The sequence below is a fragment of the Propithecus coquereli genome, unplaced genomic scaffold, assembly GCF_000956105.1.
Source record: "Propithecus coquereli isolate 6110/MARCELLA unplaced genomic scaffold, Pcoq_1.0 Scaffold249, whole genome shotgun sequence".
Lineage (NCBI taxonomy): Eukaryota > Metazoa > Chordata > Mammalia > Primates > Indriidae > Propithecus > Propithecus coquereli.
In genome coordinates, this window is record NW_012148052.1 from 4,763,384 (window position 1) to 4,784,025 (window position 20,642).

Genomic DNA, 20,642 nt, shown 5'->3' on the forward strand with positions numbered 1-20,642 from the left:
GATCCTCCTGCCTCAGCCTCCCGAGTAGCTGGGACTACAGGCATGCGCCACCATGCCCGGCTAATTTTTTCTATATATTTTTAGTCGTCCAATTAATTTCTTTCTATTTTTAGTAGAGACGGGGTCTCGCTCTTGCTCAGATTGGTCTCGAACTCCTGAGCTCAAACAATCCGCCCACCTCAGCCTCCCAGAGAGCTAGGATTACAGGCGTGAGCCACCGTGCCCGGCCGCTTCTCTGTGTTTATCTTCTGTAATAGGAACATAATAATAGCACCTACCTCACAGAGTAGTTGTGAGGATAAAAGATATGTGAAGTGATTAACATGTAATAAGTATTAAGTATCTACTATTAATATTATTCACGAGAATATTACTCTCATTGTCATCATCAACACAGCCTGACTTGAATTCTGGGTAGTTGGATCTAGATTGGTTTATCTTCCCATGAGTTGAACACATTCCTTGTTAGTATGTGTGGCTTTGTCTTAGACTGAGAGAGCCCTTGGAACGGCCCCCTGGTGGTGCATGCGCAGCATGGTGTCCCTGGTAAGCTCAACCAACCCACTTCATCCTGCCAGTTTGAAATGTCAGGTATCTTGGAGCACATAGTTTGCAGCTATTTTGCTTACATGGTTTTACAGGTTCTTCCAGTGTGTTGGAAATGAAATGCAAAGGCTGGTGACTGAGAAGATAGGAAGGGGCACCTCCTATTAGACCTGTCTAGTAGATGCTCAGGAAGGATAGGACATGATCTCCACCCAGCAGTGACAGGTGCACACCCACACATCCTGTAGAAACATGATGGTATTTTTACTTTGTTGTCCAAACCGGTTTAACCCTTCTACTCACATAGTACTTACTCCTGAGAGTTTACGGTTTCACTGATGGTCTTGTGTTCCTGTTTGCAAAGGGGAGACTGTGAGGCTTCAGAGTCAAGCAGATCTGGGTTTTAATGTCAACTGCTCTACTTACTGGCTCTGTGTCTTTGGGTGTGTTTGCTCTGTGCCTCAATATCTTTACTTGTAAAAGGAAGCCAGTAATCAGACACAGTACATGAAGCACTTAGCACAGTACCTAGCTGTGAGAGGGCACTCAATACAAGGTAGTCAGTATTATGAAAACAGAGGGGGAGAAGGGGTGGGGAAGGAGAGGGAAAAGAACAAACAGTTCCTGAATGTCTGCTGTGTACCAGGCACTGTACTAGGTTCTTGACCTGTATAGATTGTATTCGTTTATCCTTTTGGCTTCTCTGTAAGTGTGCTACCATTACCTCCATTTTACAAATGAGGAACCAAATTAAGTAATTTGCTTGAGGTTTCATTTGAGGTGATGGGTGGAGCCAGTAAAACAGCCAGCTCTATTTTATTACAAAGCCCAAGGCATTTTCTAGAATACTCTAATGTCTCTTGAAGTGCCAAACAAGTTATATAGAGAAGAACACTCTCAGAATTCAGAGGAATGAGTACTGAGGCCTGGACTGGGGTGGCTAGGAAGGGCTTCGTGAAGGGGGAGGTCGGGGTGGAGACTGGGCTCTGGAGGAGAGGTGGCCAGAAAACGGGAGGGACCTCTTGTGAGGGCAGGAATGAGGGTGGCATGCATGGGAAGCCTGTCTTTTTAGATTGGGCTGTCTTTGGGTGAAGGATTGATGAGAGTAAGTAGAGTCCATATGCAAAGGGCCTCAGATGCCAGTTGAACCAGTTTGGGCCTTCACCTGCAGGCTGTGGTGTAACACTGAGAGTTTTAGAGCCAAGTCCAGAAACCAGATAGGATAGGGAGAAGAAGTGGGAGAATCTCTTAGTTGGGAGACTCTTGAGGTCACAAGTGAAGAGTGATGGCCTGGAGGAAGGCAGCCATGAGAATGAGGAGCTGGATGACTGACTCTCTGGGGCCCAAGGAGAGAAGTGAGTAGATGGCAGCATGGCATCCCTGGCTGATGGGGAGAACTCTGGAAAAGGGCCCAGAAGTAGGCCACGGTTTTACCTGGGACACACTGTACAAAACGTCTTATGGAAATGCCCAACAGACAGTAGAGGGGCCTAGCAGGGCTGGACAGCTATGTTTACAATCAACTGTGACAGTGGTGGTTCTGCTTGTAGAGGAAGAAGAACACGGTCTAGAGCTGCACTGTCCAATATGGTAGGCACTAGCCATATGTGCTTATTCAAATTTAATTTAGGTAAAATCTAATCAATTCAGTTTCTCATTTGCTCAAGCCACATTTTAAATGTTCAAGTGTGGCTAGTGGCTACTGTATGAGATGGTGCAGTTATAGAATATTTCCATCATCAAAAAAATTCTATTGGGCAGCACTGGTCTAGGCCTTGGGGAGTGCCTACAAATAACTTGGGGGCCTAGAGGAGGAAACAGAGCAAAACAAGGAGATAGAAGGAGCAATCAAATGAAAAAATAATGTTGCGGCCTCTCAGACAATTCTCAAAAGAAAGGGGATGTTTCGATTTTGGTTTGAGTTTACTTTTTTCCTTGTATAATGTCATGTTTTAGAAAAAGCCCAGACCTGAAGTCCGTGGTAGGCCAGGCTATATGACATTGAAATTGAGGCCTTGCCTCCTATCTTTGTTTTGTAGGGCTGGGCCTTCAACAAGTCTGGTTTGGCTTCTAGGGCACTTTTTGGTCATGCAATGAAGGGTAGCCTCCAGCTGACCATGGGAAAAGAAGATAGCAACCATATGAGGCAGATACTGTTATTTTTGTTCAGTTGAGGAAGTGGAAGCTTCAAGACATTAGATAACTTGCTCAAGGTCACACAGCTGGTAAGAAGCAGGGCCAGAAATAGAACCTAAATATTTGAATCCAAAGCTGGTGTGTGTGTGTGTATAAAACACAGAAAAACACGTTATTTTTGCTAACTTTGAAAGTACATACAAGCAAAAAAAAAAAAAAAACCCTACCACTGAGAAATGATACCGTTAACATTTTGGTGTATACTCTGCCAGACTTTCTATGTACATATGTATGTGTCTGTGTAAATGCAGTATGTGTGTATGTTTATAAACATGTCATATATGTACGTACACATATACTCCAGTCCTTTCTAATACATATAGATATGTCAGGCCGTGCTCATGACTATCATCCTCAATCCCTTATGGGCAATTCTGAAGTCCTGAAAGCTCTAAAGGCTAAAAAAAAAATTTCTTGTAAATTTGGCCCAAGCTCCATTTGGCAATAAGACTTGCTTGAACTGACATGAGACTATTTATAGGCTTTGTTTATCCCACTGTGTTACTATTCATAAGTTATACTGTGGAAATAAAAAAGGGTTTGATTACTGGGTGTTACCTCAGACTCTGCTGGGGTTGTTATATAACATTTGGTATAGGTATTGTGTTATCTCTCTAAAATCCTCCAGATTCTGAATTCTAAAATACACTTGGCCTAAAGTGTTTCAGATAAGAGATAGTGAGGTGTGTGAGAGGGGTTTTGGTTCTGAAAGATGTGCAGTGCAAAGTACAGGATTTGCAAGAAAAATAAAACACTTGCACATCCAGATCAAGCTGCAGTTATTACTATGGTTTGCCTTCTAGGTAGGCTCTTACTGGGAAACTGTTTCAACTGTAGCATGAAAGGTGGTCAGCAAGAATCACACTGAGCTTAGTCTGTGCTCCGAGGCTATTTGTTCAGGATTTGACTGCCTAGTGTGAGCCATGTATTATGGCAAGCTGGGGCCACAGAGAAAAACATCAGTCCCTGCTCCCAGGAAGCTTGTGACCTAGCTGAAGAAGTAAGACAAATAAGAACAGTTAAACCCAGTTGCGGTTCCATTATGATAAACACCTTGATAGAGGTAAACACTATGTTGTGTGAGCATATAAGGAGAGGGCCAGAGAAGGCTTTTTGGAGGAGATGACTCCTGAGCTGATGAATCTTTTTTTTTTTTTTTTTTTTGAGACAGAGTCTCACTCTGTTGCCCGGGCTAGAGTGCTGTGGCATCAGCCTACCTCACAGCAACCTCAAACTCTTGGCCTCAAGTGATCCTCCTGCCTCAGCCTCCTGAGTAGCTGGGACTACAGGCATATGCCACCATGCCTGGCTAATTTTTTTCTATATATTTTTAGTTGTCCAGCTAATTTCTTTCTATTTTTTAGTAGAGACGGAGTCTCGCTCTTGCTCAGGCTGGTCTTGAACTCCTGAGCTCAAACGATCCCCCCGCCTCGGCCTCCCAGAGTGCTGGGATTACAGGCGTGAGCCACCGCGCCCAGCCCTGAGCAGAAGGATGAGTTTGTCGTTCACAACATGGAGGTGGAACTGGGAGGTGGTTAGGATATACCTAGGAGCAGGGGTGGGCTGAGGAGGTAACGTCTAAAAAGATAAATAGTTTTGGCGTGACTGGATTGGGAGGTGGGAGCAGGGAGTTTGGAGTGGGCATGGGAAACGGGGGTGGGGAGGTAGACTGAGCCTATTTATAAACGTCTTTGTGTGCAATACTCAGAGGTTTGGGTTTTATTCCAAAAGTGATGTCAGTTATTGAGGGATTTTATGCACAGGAATGACCTGCTCAGATTTGTGTTTTCTTCTAGGTGTTGGCAGAATGCAGGCAGGGAAATCACTAAGTGGGCTTTCTAGAAATATCAAGGGCCTAATAAACTAATGCATGGCAGTAGGGACAGAGAAGAGGGTCAGGTATAAAATTTAGGAGAGAGGATTCTTAGCCTTGGTGAGCAAATGTGGGAAGAAAGGAAAAATCCCTGTTGTCACCTAAAGGATTGGAGGTCTGAGGTTGGAAAAAGGGCCTAGTGGGAGTAGGGAAGCAGTAGCGGAGAAAGGACAGGAAGCTGTGGCCAGAGAGGGAACTGTGGGCTGTGTAATGGCAAATCTGGTAGAGAGCTGCTGACAGCCAGCTTCCGTGCGAGCCTCTGGAGAGAAGAGATTCCGAGAAGACTGCCCTGTGGCTGGAAATCCCCCACATCATGCCTTAAAGTTTCCATAAGTAGAGTCATGAATGAAGATGTTCCAGTCCTTGCTGAACTAAGTCCAGAGAGAGACCCCATGTGAGAACATGGACAAGATATATGTCAGCACGGCTGTTTTCCCACTAGTACACTACCCGCCCCTGGCTGTGAGCGGAATCCACAGGGACAAACCTGCTGGTCCGCAGGAGGTGTCCTTTCAGCCAGGCTGTTAGGAAGTACCCAAAGAAGCAAAATCCTGATGGAGTCTATAGGGAAGTACTGACATGCTGAAGCAGCACTTAATCATGACTCCTTAGTTTAAAAAGTACAGGTGCCTTTGCATATTAAAGCCTCATTACATATTTATACTAAAGTCTCTACTATAGAGATGAAGAAATTAGACCCAAAGAGAGGAAGTCACACAGGAAGGTAATGGTAGAGCTGGACATCAAATTTCCTGATACTTTGCTGCGCTTAACACATTGAGTACCTTCTGGTACCTGGCAGTGTTCTACATCTCAGGGAAGTAGCATAAAGAATACCGAGTCCCTGCCTCATAGAAATTACTTTTTCTGAAACAGGGTCTTGCTTTGTTGCCCAGGTTGGAGTGAAATGGCATGATCACTGCAGCCTCAAACCTCTGGGCTCAAGAGATCCTCCTACCTCAGCCTCCAAAGTAGCTGGGGCGGTAGGTATACACCACCATACCTGGCTAATTTTCAAATTTTTTGTAGCGACAGGATCTCACTACGTTGTCCGGGCTGGTCTCGAACTTCTGGCCACAAGTGATCCTCCTGCCTCAGCCTCCCAAAGTGCTGTTTTTACAGGCATGAGCCACCACACCCAGCAGAGCTTACATTTTAGTAGGAATGGCATCCAATAATAATGAGTAAATATAAGATTTCATATTAAATGCTATTAGTGCTAAGGGGGAAATTTTTTTAGAAAAGCAGTGGTGTGGCTCCCAAACTATGTGCCAAGTTACCCTGGGCTCTGCAGTGACACTCACAGGAATACTGTAGGAGATTTAACATTTTCAAGGTAAACACAGAAATCTGTTGGAACACCAGATGCACTTCTGGCTCAAGGTAGTTCATAGTTTCAACTTTACATGGTGCTGCATTCCTTTTGATGACATATCTTCGGAAAGCTGGGTTTTGGTGGCTGCTGTGATTAAAAACAAAGTGCTGTGCAAAAATCACTGTGGAAATTTGTGTTTGGTGTCTAACCTGATTCCAACATTTGAGAAGTTGTGCAGTACCCAACAGGTATAACACATCTCGTTGGTAATTGTGGTTAAGATTAAATGGAAATGTTTTTTCTTTATGTGTATTATTTTATTCAAACTGCTACTAAATTGTTAGGGCTTAAATACTTATTAATTTATTTGGCCCTAACTACTTAAGTAGAACTGTTAGGTGTTTCTTTTGGCCTACAGGTGCCTTGAGAAAATTATTTAGACAGTAGAGCGCGGTGAGCTCAGCACGTTTAGGAGCCTCTGGAATAAGGGGGTAGAGTGACGCAGAGTGGTGGGGCCTCTGACTGTTATTTGGGGCATCAGAGAGAGCTTCTGACATTTGGACGGAGGCCTGGGCGAAGTGAAGGAGTGGGCAGTGTGGAGATCTGGAGGAAAAGCACGCCAGGCAGAGGGACCAGCAAGAGCAAAGGCCCTGAGTTGGGAATGAGCTTGACATGCTCTAGGAACAGCCAAAAAGGAAGCGTGGCAGGGTCCGACTGAGTGAGGTGGAGCATGGCCGGTGAGGTTGGAGAGGCATCAGGGGCCAGGTCAGGTAGGCCCTTATTAACTTTGTTTAGGGGGCTGGATTTTATTCTGAATGTGAAAGCGTGATGGGAATCTATTTGAATATTTTAAGCAGGGAAGTTACTTCATCTGATACTCTGATGTACTTTTCTTTTCCCCCCAAATTCATTCTGGCTGCTCTATGGAAACCTAACTGTAGGACTGTACGCTAAGCACAAAAAGCAGTTAGGAAGCTGCTGCTATAGTGCTGTAGTGTTGGTGAGAACTTCTGTTTTTTTTTTTATTTTTAGGTAGAGCTTGCTTGAGTTGCAGATGAATTAGATATGGGTGTGGGGTGGGGAGGAGTCAGGGGTGAGTCCTGAGTCAAGGTGTTTATTCTGAGCAGCTGGTTGGATGATGTGCTATTTACTGGGCTGAGGATGACCAAGCAGAGAAGCAGGAGCAAGGAATCTGGAGCCCAGGTGGAAGGTCCAGGCTGGAGATGGAAATTTGAGAGTAATCAGCATCTAGGTGGTTTTTACACCTATGAGACAAAATGAGATCTTGAGATAAGAACCTTATCCCAGGACTCTGTCTGGGGTCATTCAGGTGTGGAGAACTATAGAAACTATTTGCCAAAGGAGGGAAGAACCATCTATCGAGACCAACCAAAGAGGTGGAAGTGGACTTAGCTGAAAGCTGAGCATTGAAGAAGTTTGGCCGTGGGAAGTTGGTCCCTAACGTTAACACAGCAGTTGCCGTGGAGTGGTGGAGACGAGGCCTGATTGCAGAGGGTTAAGAAGAGAATGGGAGACGAGGCAGAGACTAGATAAGCCTTTCAAAGAGTTTTGATTTCCGTCTCCAATGTGCATTTTTTTTAAATAAAAATTTAAATTTTAAAAGTTTTAGATTCCCATACCCCCTTTAGTGAGGTTGTTTCATATATTTGTGATAGACTCTTTTGTCATTTTCTACATTTTACCCTGGGATCCCTTGATCTCCTAAATGATTTTTTGAAATTTGCATATATTAAGGTCCTTTCTTTGTGCTATAAATTTCTGTGGGTTTTGGAACTCATGAATAGTGTCATGTATCCACCATTACAGTTTCTTCCCACATAGTTTCACTGCCCTAAAAAGTCTCCTGTGCATCACCAAATTAACCCCAGCGCCAGAACTCCTGGCAACCACTGATGTGTTTACATTTCTATAGTTTTGCCTTATCCAGAATGTTGTATAATTGGAATCATGTAGGATGTGGTCTTTTCAGACTGACTTCTTTCACTTTGCAGTACACATTTAAGATTCATTCATGTCTTTTTATGGCTTGATAACTTGTTCCTTTTTATTGCTGAGTAATATTTCATTAGATGGATGTACCACAGTGCGTTTATCCATTCACCTATTAAAAGACATCTTGGTTGCTTCCAGTTTTTGGCAATTATACATCAAGTTACTGTAAACATTTACATATAGGTTTTTACGTGAACATAAATTTTCAAATCAATACATACTTAGGAATGCTGGATCATATGGTAAGACTGTTTAGTTTTATGAGAAACTGCCAAAACCGTTTCCAAAGTGGCTATACCATTTTCCATTCTTGTGATCAATTAATGAGAATTACTGTTGCTTCGCATCCTTGTCAGCAATTGGTATTGTCACTTTTTTTTTTTTCAAATACCTTAGTTCTCTAAGCTTCATAGCTTAGTGAAAGCAAAACAAGAGAAGCAGAATCCAGTTGAAGATTTGGTTTCCAGAAATAATAATTATTAAGTAACCATGGGGTAGTAGAACTCTAGACACAACCTATTCTAGTTCTCCCCTTTCTTATTTTTGTTGTATGCTGGAGACAATGGGAAGATTACTTCAGATGTTCCAAAAGAGTGCTATAGACTTGAACTTGGATATTATGTATTCATATAAGGCACATAAGGGGCTCAGGTTCATCTAGTATTTTCTACTGAATTGTTGAGTGATTGTACTGCTAATACTGTGCTGAGCGGTGTTATGATGATGGGGACATAGTGATGAATAAATGAGACGTCTCATTCTCAATAAGCTTACAGACTAACTGGGGAGAAAAAACAGTTACAATACACAGCAATCAAGGCTGCAATGGGAGAAGTACAGGAAGCTGTGTCAGGGCATCTCATCAGCTACGGGGGCTCAGAGAAAGCTTTTTGGAAGGAATGACCTCTATAATGTGGCTTACAGCAGGAGTTAGCTCACTCCAGTCCATAGGCCAAACTCAGTCAGCCACCTGCTTTGGTACAGCTCATGAGCCAAGAGTGGTTTTTACATTTTTTTTTTTTTTTTTTTGAGACAGAGTCTCACTGTGTTGCCCACGCTAGAGTGCCATGGCATCATCCCAGCTCACAGCAACCTCAAACTCCTGGGCTCAAGCGATCCTCCTGCCTCAGCCTCCTGAGTAGCTGGGACTACAGGCATGCGCCACCATACCCGGCTAATTTTTTTTTTCTATATATTTTTAGTTGTCCGATTAATTTCTTTCTATTTTTAGTAGAGACGGGGTCTCGCTCTTGCTCAGGCTGGTTTTGAACTCCTGAGCTCAAACAATCCGCTCGCCTCGGCCTCCCGGAATGCTAGGATTACAGGCGTGAGCCACCGTGCCCGGCCGGTTTTTACATTTTTAAATGTTTGAAAAGACTCAAAAGAGAATAGTAGCTGTGATATATGAAAATTATATGATATTTAAAATTTTAGTGTCTATAAATAAAACTTCATTGCAGTGCAGCCATGCATGCTCGTGGCTGCTTTTGCACTGGCAGAGTTGAATAGTTGCAACACAGACTGTATGGCCTTGCAAAGCCTAGGACATTTGCTCTCTGGCCCCTTGTAGAAAAAGTTTGCTGACCCCTGGCACAGGATAGGCAGGAGTTAGCCGTATAAAGCAGAGTGAGGAAGAGGGAAGTCAGTTTCTGATGGGATCTTTGTACAGCTGCAATAACGGTAATATATTAATACTTAGAGCATGGCATCAAGGAGGCGGGGGCCAGAGCACTGTGGTGAGTGATGTGGCTAAAGAGGTGGGCAAGGTCCAGACTGGCAAGAGCCTAGGCAGCTATAGGAAGGGATTTGGGTTTATCCAGTGGGGAGCCTTTAAAAGATTTAAAGTGACGTGATCAGATTTACTTTTTCAGAAAATCCTCTGGCCACAATGTAGACATTGAGTTGGAGAGAGTGGGGTGAGAAAAGAGGCAGGAGGACTAGTTGAGGCTTTTGTAGTCACTCAAGGGAGATGTTGGTAACCTGGACTAGTATAGTGACATTGGGGATAGGAATAAATTGACTTGGGAGCATTTGGGAAGCAAAATTGAAAGGCTTTGGTGTCTTAGTTCATTCAGATACTATAACAAAATACTGTAGACTGGTGTCTTATAAACAACAGAGATTTATTTTTCATAGTTCTGGAGGCTAGGAGTTCAAGAGCAAGGGTGCTGAGAGTTTCAGTGTCTGGTGAGGGTCCACTTCCTGGTTTACAGACAGCTGTCTTTTCGATGTGTTCTTACGTGGTGGAAGGGGGAACTCTGGTTTCTTTAGCCCTTTATAAGGGCACTGATCCAAATCATGAGGGCTCCTCTGTGACCTAAACACCTCCCAAAGGCCCCACCTCCTAGTGCATTACCTTGGGGGTTAGGATTTCAACATAGGAATTTTGGCGGGGGACATAAATATTCGGTCTGTGGCACTTGGTGATTGATAGGAGGCATTGAAGTGTGATTGTTTTCATGTTCCAAATGATTGTTTCCTTTTTTTGAAAAGTTTGTTTGTTTTTTGTAGTTCGTGTGAAAAGCATGGTTGAGAATTCCATGTTTAGTAATAGTTGTCAGCAAAATTCTTTGGTGATGTTTCATGCCTCCAGAGCTCCTTCCTGTAACTTGGGTATTGGAGTCATATCTCTCTGTGGCCTCTTCATGTTCCCTGTTGACAAGAAATTTGACTTTTAAGGCGCAGAGGAGCTATTGGCAGATTAATTTTCATTTTCAAGTTTATCTTGGATTAACAACTTTCATTTCTTTTTTGAGAGTCCTTGGGTCTTTGGTTTTCAAGGCAATTTGTTTACAATGACGTTCCCTAGAGCACTTAAGACGCTTTCCAATTTTAGATCTCTGACCCTTGCCTTTCTCCTCTTTGGAGAAAGTCTCACTTGCAGTAGAAGGTAACAAGATCACTATCTTCTATTTTATATGTTATGTGGCTTTTAAAGTGCCCACCCACATGTCAACTCATTCGATCCTACAGTAAAGCTGTGAAGAAAGCAGGACAGGTCAAATTACTGAGATTAAGCAAGATTAGAAGGCTTGCCCAAAGTCAGAAGGCCAATAAATGGTAAAGCAGGTGATAAAACTTAGGTTTTCGGATTTCATAGTTTTATATTTTCTATAATGTACAATGTCTCTGGAAAAAGGGAGTTAGACTAGCTAGAATAGCTATGTTTTCAGCAATAAAAACATCCAGATGAAATACTTTTTTTCTCCTCTGTGTATGCTCTGACTTCACCCAGGCACCAGCATAGCCCTTTCCTGTGCTTCAAAGCAGTATGTGGACTACCAATAATTCCCAGACTACAGATTGAGGAGCTGTGCTCTATATATTAAAGCATATGTAAGTATGTTTTAATTCCTTCCCCCTCTCTTTAGGTGGTTCCAACTGTGACAATTCAAGGCCAAATGGGAAAGGCCTGCTTGTGGATCCAAGCTCCAGGGGTCAGGATAAACCAGAAAACTTGCTCACAAGGTAATGCAACTCTCCCTTCATTGTATCTCTTAGGACTGACTGAGGATTTCCTCCTCATAGACCTGAGACCATTACTGTGCATAGTATGAGTTGTCCCAGGGTGGCTGGCCTAGGGAATGTTCTTAACATTGCCTGATGTTTATTGAGTCCTTACAGTGTATGCCAGGCGCCATGTTCTTACATGGATTATCTTATTTTAACCTAAGAGGTAGGTAATTTTTTCTGTTTTACAGCTAAGGAAACTCAGGTGATGAGAAGTTATATGACTCACCCAACATCCGAGAACTAGCAAGGATTTGAAACTGGCAGTCTCACCTTGCCTTTGAAATGTAGATTAGAAACATTCGACTTCTCCCTTTCATTCTTTTAGAGTTCCTGACTGAAGATACTTATTTTCCTCTTTTTTATTTACTCTTTTCCTTTTTTCCTGATGTGGTGTTGTTATATTTAGTCTGTACTCCAGTGCCTCCTACTGATGGTAACCAGAATTGTCAAAATTTCACTTTCTGGCTGGGCATGGTGGTGCACGCCTGTAGTCCCAGCTACTCGGGAGGCTGAGGCAGGAGGATCAATCACTTGAGCCCAGGAGTTCAAGGTTGCAATGAGCTATGGTTGCCCCACTGTACTCTAGCCCAGGCAACAAAGCGAGACCCTGTCTCTAAAAAGAAAACAAAAACAAAAACTTCACTTTCTTATTCGCGTCCATATTTTAATTATGCACGTAAGCAGCAATGAACAATCTTTGAAAACTTTAAGTGTAGCTACATCTATTATTCTTAGTTCATTAAGTAACTTTCAAAAAATGTTTCTTGAGCTGTTATATAGGGTTCTGTTAGGTAAATTTGTCAAATTTTGCTTAAGTTGGCATTTGAATGATTCGTAGAATGACTATAAATACAGTACTACACAAATAATAATGAAATATAAAATTTCATTGCATTTTTATTTTGGATTATTCCGATGAAATAGAGATATGGAAGTAGAATTGCTAAGGCAAAGGACCTGGAGGGTAGCATAGTCTTGTTCCATGCGTCACTAAGGTCCAGAAAGAGCCGTATCAGGACTGAGTTTTTTTGCTTTAGTTTTTTTTCCTTTGCTTTTGTCCATGAATTCTGTGTTCTAATCTCATACTCTGCCACCATCCAGCTGGACAAATCTTTGAAAATGCTGAGCTTCATTTTTCTCATTTGAAAATGAAGAAATTATATTAATTATCTTCAACGTCCCCTTCTGGTGTGAGAGTCTGTCAATCTATTATCAGAAAAATCTCTGGACCAGTATACTATGTAATTAGCAACATATAAATTCATTTAATCTCACATAGAAATAGTGTTGTTTTAGTAAACAAATTTTACTTTGGTCTCCTTTAGTCTTCTGTGACTCAAATGCTTGTGTGTCTGGGAACTTTCTAGCTTTGTATTTGTTTATTTTGCCGTGGAGGACTCATCAACATACGAAAAAAAATGTTTCTGTTTTTCCAGACAGACTAAATCCAAGTCTGAAATTACTGACATGGTTCGTTCCTCCACTATCACAGTATCAGACAAGGCTCATATTTTATCAATGCAAAAGTTTGGACTGCGAGATACTATTGTGAAATCACATCTAGTACAGAAAGAAGAGGATTATACCTATATCCAGAACTTCAGGTAGCTAACTGGGTCTTAGACTGTTTTCAAAGCAAAATGATCTTTCAGTTCTCTAGGATTTAAGCACTCCCCCCACCCCATACCCTGGGTTTGGAAGCAAATTATTCTATAGAATTTCTCCCCTCATTTTCAGAATGAGTGATTCCGTTCACTCATCATTAACAGGCATCTATTCTATTCCTTTCCTGGGCAGGCACTCTGGCAGGGGTGGGATATTGAGAGTGACACAAACTTGCAAACAGTTACAGAAATATTTGCAGAGACAAATGGATATACAAGAAGGAGCGATATCCTGATTGTTGTGTATCCCTCTGAGGATTTACACGCCCTTGGTCATTTTGGGCCTTTGAAGACAGTAATTTAAAATGAAGATAGTAAAATGAAGTTAGTTGGTGTTTGGTAATCTTTTTAGGCAAGGTAACTGAAAGCTAAATGAATAAAGGTTGCAGGATTCTGCTAGATCTCTAAAAATCATTGTATCAGGACTGTAAGACAAGATAACATTGTTTCTAGGGATATAAACAGTGAATGATGGTGAAGAAGTAACCTTTTGAACACTGGTGTTGCTTTCCTGCTAAAAATAATTACCAAAGTATTTTTCATTTATGCATTTCAGTACCATGCACAGGGTAAAGAATCATTTTGTAGATGATGGCTTGATAATGGCTGCTTAAGGGAGGTGGGAATGTTCGGAGTAGGCCTGTACCATTCGAAGTTGTTATCACAAAAGCGGCAGATATGGCAGACTGCAAGTCACCCCTTGGTGCTGCAGTCACCGGTCTAGGTCAGATATGACATTTCTTATGTCTTAAAATGCCACTCCACAGAGACTGAAACCACCATAAATCAGCATAAAATACTTTCCCCTGTCATCTCCATAGTGTTTCTGAGTCACTGATCGATTCTCATTGGTGACAGGTTTTTTGTGGGAACATACAATGTGAATGGACAGTCCCCCAAGGAATGCCTCCGGCCCTGGCTGAGCCACGGTATCCAGGCCCCAGATGTATATTGTGTAGGGTGAGTGCTTCTCTCCTAGTCATCTCTCCATCCTCAAGAGCTAGAGCTGGATTGAAGGGACAGGGACTTGAATATGTAGCTCAGTGTTCACAGCAGGTGAAGGAATCGAAGAATGAGCACGTACCTAATAACAGCTGCCCCTCTGTTTGATGTTCTTCCTCACGGTAAACAAATGTCCGGCGCTATTAAATCCTGTGCTTGACATTTAAACGCCAATGTTTAATTTTTAGCATAACCCTCTGTTAAAATCAGTGCATCCTGAACTGAATTTCATTGCTTAGACATTCAACACTTTTTGTCACTTTTGCCAGGAAAGAAAGGTTAAAGAAAGTCCTATCGGTTAGTCTTTTTTTTCCCCCACACCCTTACTATCCTCTCACCACTGTACTGAGCACTATTAGTGGGGAGAGGCAGCAAAGGAAGCCTGTATGGTATGTTGCAAAGAGCTAGAATTTAGAATTTATATAGACCTAGGCTTTATACAGACCTTTGCTGCTTGGTGCTTGTGAACTAGTGATCACAGATATGCAATAGGGACAACTACTTCATACGCTAGTCCTGAAGAGGAAGTGGGCTAATGTTTGCAAATGCATCTGGTGAGTTCCTTAGCGTTTAGTTCTTTGGCGCTGAGTGTTTATTTTTCTTCCTTCTGAGGGTCCTGCAGTTTAGCTAGAAAGCTGGGGATTACATACCTAAACCAATCTGAGAATGTGTCGTCTCTACATTACCTTTCTCTACTATCTAATGGGTTGTTTCTCCATTAGGTTCCAGGAGCTTGATCTGAGTAAGGAAGCCTTTTTCTTTAATGATACCCCAAAGGAGGAAGAGTGGTTTAAAGCTGTATCAGAGGGTCTTCATCCAGATGCCAAATATGCAAAGGTGAGAGAGGAGTCAGGGACCTTTTAATTTTATGTTGCCATACAGGGAAATTCCGGGATACTTTTTCACCTGTTACCTTTATCTTAAGCCAGTCATAATTATCCTTCTATTTTCAGTCCCAGGTCCTCCAGCAGGGGTGCCTTTGGGTGGGAAAGATACAGGGCCTTAGCCCTTGTAGGCTTCTAGGTTATCATGGAGCCTGCTCGTGAGTTGAACAGGTGATTACCTTATGTTCCAGCATGGAGAAGAAGATGCATTAATATCTCAGCCAGCTTCCAGACCACTTTCCCTTTGGGACGTTTATTCCTGTTTGTCAATTCTATGTAATGCCATGACTTGAATGTTTGTCTCTTTTCCAGGTGAAGCTCATCCGACTAGTTGGGATTATGCTGCTGTTATATGTCAAACAGGAGCATGCAGCATATATCTCAGAAGTGGAAGCTGAGACTGTGGGGACAGGAATCATGGGGAGGATGGTGAGTCCTGGGTTGGTGTGTTTGGCACGGTGCGGACCTTGACCCCTAAGGTTTTGACACAGCTTCTCATGAAGCAGTAACTGCACGTGTCCCACTCTGAGGGTACCAATACCGCAAGATGAATTGCACCCTCGCGCAGGGCTGTATTGAGCAGACTATTTAGAAATCCATATTTTAGTAAATTGCTGGCTGACTTGTCCAGCTAGCACCTGTCCTCATATTCACTGAACACTAGAGCCTCCCACTTAACCCATGAACTATGTTGCAGAAACTATGTTGGGTCACCAAGAAAAACAAAGAGTGCTAATAGTAGGTTTGCAATTTCCTCCTCTTTTTGAGGCTGTTAAAGTTCTGCTTTTAGGTTCTGCAAGAGCTTAGCTTTGTGTGGAGAAGGGAGAACCTATGGTTTACCTATGATTTAATGAAAAGAGCGTTTTGGAAGTCTGTAGGTTTAAATGACTAACACAATTAGGTTGTGAATTAGATTTCTTTTGGATCCTTTTAATAGGGTAACAAAGGAGGCGTGGCAATCAGGTTCCAGTTCCACAACACCAGCATCTGTGTCGTGAACTCTCACTTGGCAGCCCACACTGAAGAGTTTGAGAGGAGGAACCAGGACTATAAAGACATTTGTTCTCGAATGCAGTTTTGTCAGGTCGACCCGAGCCTTCCCCCTCTCACCATCAGCAGGCACGAGTGAGTCTGGGCTTCGAACCCGTTCAGTTCACCACGTGTGCTGTACAGAGTGGTGGGCTCTGTCTTTTGTTGGGGAGGCTCCTGGGGGCGGCTTCCCACTGCTGGAGTGGTAGTATCTGCCGGCTCTCAGTTACATGTGGATTATATCTCTTAGAAATGTTTAGCCTCCTAACTTACCATCTGGCAGACCTCTAGAATCTTTCTCAAACATCATGTGTCCTGGGAAAAGTATAAGATTTATTTTATTTGATTTCTTCTCAACATTTAGTTTTATCAACACATGTGTGAGACCAAGCATCCCTGGCTGCTGAGGAGTAAGCAGAGAGGTATAGTCAGGAAATATGCCTGACAAAGATGGTCAAGGGCATAAAATATAAAAAAAAAGAGAATAAAAAAAAAAAAACAGTTAAGAAATAACTTCATTTCAAGCAGGGGAAATGACAACACAGCCCTTAACAGCTATATTGTAGTCCAAATCCTGCTTAAGATTTGTTTTAATATGGGTCTGCCTCAATCCAATATTCTGAGGAAGGCAACCAAAGAGTGGGCATCTCAAACCCAGCTTTTAGAAGTAGGTTTTAGGATTTTATATGTCTCTTCTTTCCAGAGCACGTGTAATTGAGAGTTAGATTGTATTTTGTTTGCCTCCACTTGGTCTTTTTTTTTCCTCGTAATTCTATTTTACAAAGCTCTAGTTGCAATTAGAGGATCTTGTGCTAATTTTTGTTTATTCTCTTTATTTCGTTTATCTCCAAAACTTCCTATTTGTCTAAATTCAAAGCCTTAGAATTTCACTTTATGATAACAGCTGAAGCTTATGCCGCTTCTTTTATAAAAAAGAAGAAGCTACTGAGGCCATGGTGTCTGCAGGGAGTAAACAGAGTCACACCTGTCATCCTGCCTGCTGCGGTGGAACTGTCCAGAGCTTTCTGGTGTTCTAGAAGCCAACAAGATGGCTTTTCTCCTCCAGGGCACCTAGTTGGGACTGTCTTACAGCTGAGCTCTCCCATTCTGGTGAACCTGCAGCATCCTAGTTTGTGAGGTCGCAGCTTACATATTAGTTTGTTTTTAGCTTGTGGGTGCATTTATTTTGGATTGTGTATACTGCTGTGTAGACTCTCTAATGACATGGTTGGTGGCTTTGGATAGAGAAGTATTGGACTTCATGAGATGTGTGATGTCATCAGGGAGCCTTCAGTAGCTTTTTCCCAAGGCAGCAGGTGTAGTAAAACACCTGTCATGCTGCCCAGGAGTGCAAAAGGAGCCAACCACAATGATACGGTGGTGGTTAAATTGAGGCTCCACTATAAAGGTTGAGCTTTGTTTCAGAGGAACTCCGTTCTAGAAACAAAGGCTGAGAGTGTGTTTTGTGGACTGCAGTGTACACAGAGGTAGAGGCGGCATCATGGCATCATTTGATTTTGGGTCCCTGGGTGATTGGCATGACTCCTATTCTTGATCTTTTTTGCCTCTTCCTAGGAATGGAGTAAACTATTGCCTTGCTTTTAGATCTTACTAGACTATCTTTCTAACAATACAAGAATAAAATAGTCAAGGAGAACTCAAGGCTATTTATAATGAACTTGGACCAAGACAATTGAGTAAGCAGCATGCTAGGGTATTAAATGGAATGGCAAGAGAAAAAAAATTTCCTGAACAGCTGAATCACTTCCCCACCCAGCTCCCAAGAGGCTGAGCCTCAGGGGCCTTCTGTCAGAAGCCCCCCAGACAGGGTGGGTTAAAGTCCCTCCTAAACCCTGTTGCCTTTGTGCTCTGTCCTCACAGTGTGATCTTGTGGCTGGGGGACCTCAACTACAGGATAGAAGAGCTGGATGTGGAAAAAGTGAAAAAGCTCATCGAAGAGAAGGCCTTTCAAACCCTGTATGCGTATGATCAGGTACAGATGGCCACCTGTGTCCTCTTCAGGCAGCTGCCACCCACTGTGAGGGCACAGAAAAGCTGGCTTCCAAACTCTCAGCCTCTTCTTCCTCAGCTTGGAAAGTTTCCCTGATGTTGTCCGGTCATTTCTTCATTTCACCTGCATTTCCCTCTTCCTTAGTTATCTCCCCGTCGGCTCTTTACTGAGGCGCCTTGTCTTCTTTAGGAGCAAGAGTGAGTGCTCTCTCTCTCTCTCTCTCTCTCTCTCTCTCTCTCTCACTCTCTCACTTTCTCTCATTCATTCATTCGAGAGGCCTGAAGTTGGGGCTAAAAGGGTATCAATCTTCCATAAAAAAAGTACTTGGTATATTTAAGCTAACTTGATGTTTTTAGAATGAGCCCCCTGCTCCCTTTGTCCTTCTCCTCGCCAGACTCCTCCAGTGTGAGTGACAACTCTTCCTAAGTGACTTTCTTCACTTCCTACAGGAACCAGTTCCGTAACCTGCCGTTCACCACATTTGACTTAGCATTTCTTTCTCAGAGCATTAGCCCTTTCACGGTACGGGACAAATCTTGCGGGGAATGTGGCCAGTGTTCCCTGCAAAAAACTGGGTCCCTTTGGTAGAGTTGCAAGGGATAAGAAAATAATAGAGAGAAATGGAAAATGGAAGAAATAAAAGAATACACTGAGACAAAGATATAGTTTTATAAGTTTATAAAGATTATAGGCAAAGCGGGAACTCAGGGGGCTCGGACCTCTCCGTTGGTCTCAAAAAGCCCCGAATGAGGTCTTACATGGTAACTTAAAGAAAATAGTGAACAATTGTCAGGGGTAACAAATTTACATAACAACAGGTAGTATCTCTCAGGTTAACAGATTTTCAAAAGGCTTTTACAGAAGGGTTCTACGGATTCTTTAACTAATTCTATTTACGTGAGCAAATGGTTACAAAGTCTTTCAAAGGTGAATCTCTAAATTCTAAGGTAAGTTTATCATTTAACCAGAGGGGTTAAACAGAGATATGTAAGCTCCATGTTTATGAGGTTATTGTGAATGGAGACAGGTAGTCTAGACTGGTTTAAACAAAAGCTTTGCTTTTGGCCATTTGGGAAGCTGTCCTTTCCCGGAAGCTGTTTGTTCCAGAGGGCACTCCATTGTCAGCTCTCAGCCTATGGTTTTTAACAGATTCACTTGTGCTTTACAAAGCAAATCCAATTCTTTAGGTCTGAGAAACGGGGCGCCTCGTGGGCCACAGCGGCTACTGCCTTTCAGAGATGCCCTTCCGAGTGTAACAGCATTCGAAATGCAAACCAACACGTTCACATATTCTTTTAGGGCAAAGCTCTGTAAAACTCTTAAGACAAGTCCTGTCCCAAAACACGTTTAATACTAATTCATGGAGCGACAAAATCTGTTTCTCTCTGACTTTCTTCTGGCTACTCCTCTCAGCAGATTTCAAACCTGTGGTCAGAGTTATTCAGCATGTTAAAGTCCTGTCTGTTTTTTAGTCTATATCCTCCCCCTTTTAATAACCTTAGTATTGTCATTAGTCTAAATCTTTCGATTACTTTTTTCCCCAGTGCAGATCAATTGAAGAAAAAGAGTCTCAACTTCGTTATATCTGTTTTTTTTTTTTTTTGGAATAATGTCTTTATTGACCCATTTTTTTCTCTTTAACTCTTTTCATTGGTAAATTAATTTCATTCTACTTAATCCCAGTGTCAGGGGTAACCCAGTCTTTCCCTGTCCCTTCTGGTTCTGACTAAGGCTTTCTAGTTTCCCTTGTAGTTTGATGCCCATCTTCACTTGCCTTCTTTTCTGGTCTTTCCTGAAGTAGTATTACCCATTTTGTGTGTTATCTGCTTTCCAAATGGGTTAAAGGTCTATATGTATCCATTCAAGAAGCATCAGTTTACATTCATACCTAAATTTTTACTATATCCTATTGTCTTTTATTTAATAGTTTTTTTTTTTTAAAGAAAATCATATTTTCAGGAATTTGGCTAGTGGTATCTCCTGGCTAGCTGACCCTGTCTCCAGTATTAGAGGTGACAGACCTTTACCAGTCCATGCAGTACCAAGTTTCGTGCTCCAGGGAGGAGGCAGGAGCACCTGTGGTTTTCATCTCTTGCTGAGAGCGTGATCAGGAAAGAGCTCCTAAAATTAATACAATAGGAAGGATGCTAGCTATTTTCATAATGTGTCAGGCACTGTTCTAAGTTGACAGTTAATCTTTCTAATGACCCTGTGAGGTAGATGCTATTAATATTATAAATCCAAAATTTACAGATGAACAAACCAAGGCACAGAGCTTCCCCCAGTTCACATAACTAATTTGACAACACAATTCTATCTTTGTGTATATTTGGAGCAACTGTGCTACACAGATGAAGTGTTTGATACCTGAAAGGGAAAAACTATGTTGAGTGGTACTTAGTCCTCTTAGGGACATCTCAGTAAGATGGTACTCAGGCCCCTTGGGTGTAGGTATGCTCTTATAAAAGAGCCTTAAAAACTATTTACAGGTGAAGGAATGGTCAACTTCTCCTCCTAGGAATTACTTAACTCAAGATCTTATAGAATAGCTTTCTTGTGGGGCCTTTCCCTTTGAGTTAGGATTTGAATTCCAAAT

General features: G+C 42.3%; 1 protein-coding gene across 1 annotated transcript in view; it reads left to right on the top strand.

Annotated features, from left to right (window-relative positions):
* The window catches only part of INPP5B (inositol polyphosphate-5-phosphatase, 75kDa), a 48,639-nt gene that overhangs the window by 8,775 nt on the left and 19,222 nt on the right, over window positions 1–20,642 (top strand). Inside the window, exons 2-8 of the mRNA XM_012646669.1 lie at window positions 11,315–11,411; window positions 12,893–13,060; window positions 13,979–14,080; window positions 14,845–14,959; window positions 15,319–15,435; window positions 15,944–16,131; window positions 17,917–18,028. Coding sequence (XP_012502123.1) covers window positions 12,924–13,060; window positions 13,979–14,080; window positions 14,845–14,959; window positions 15,319–15,435; window positions 15,944–16,131; window positions 17,917–18,028 — 771 coding nt within the window. The 5' untranslated portion in view covers window positions 11,315–11,411; window positions 12,893–12,923. The remainder of the gene's footprint in view (window positions 1–11,314; window positions 11,412–12,892; window positions 13,061–13,978; window positions 14,081–14,844; window positions 14,960–15,318; window positions 15,436–15,943; window positions 16,132–17,916; window positions 18,029–20,642) is intronic.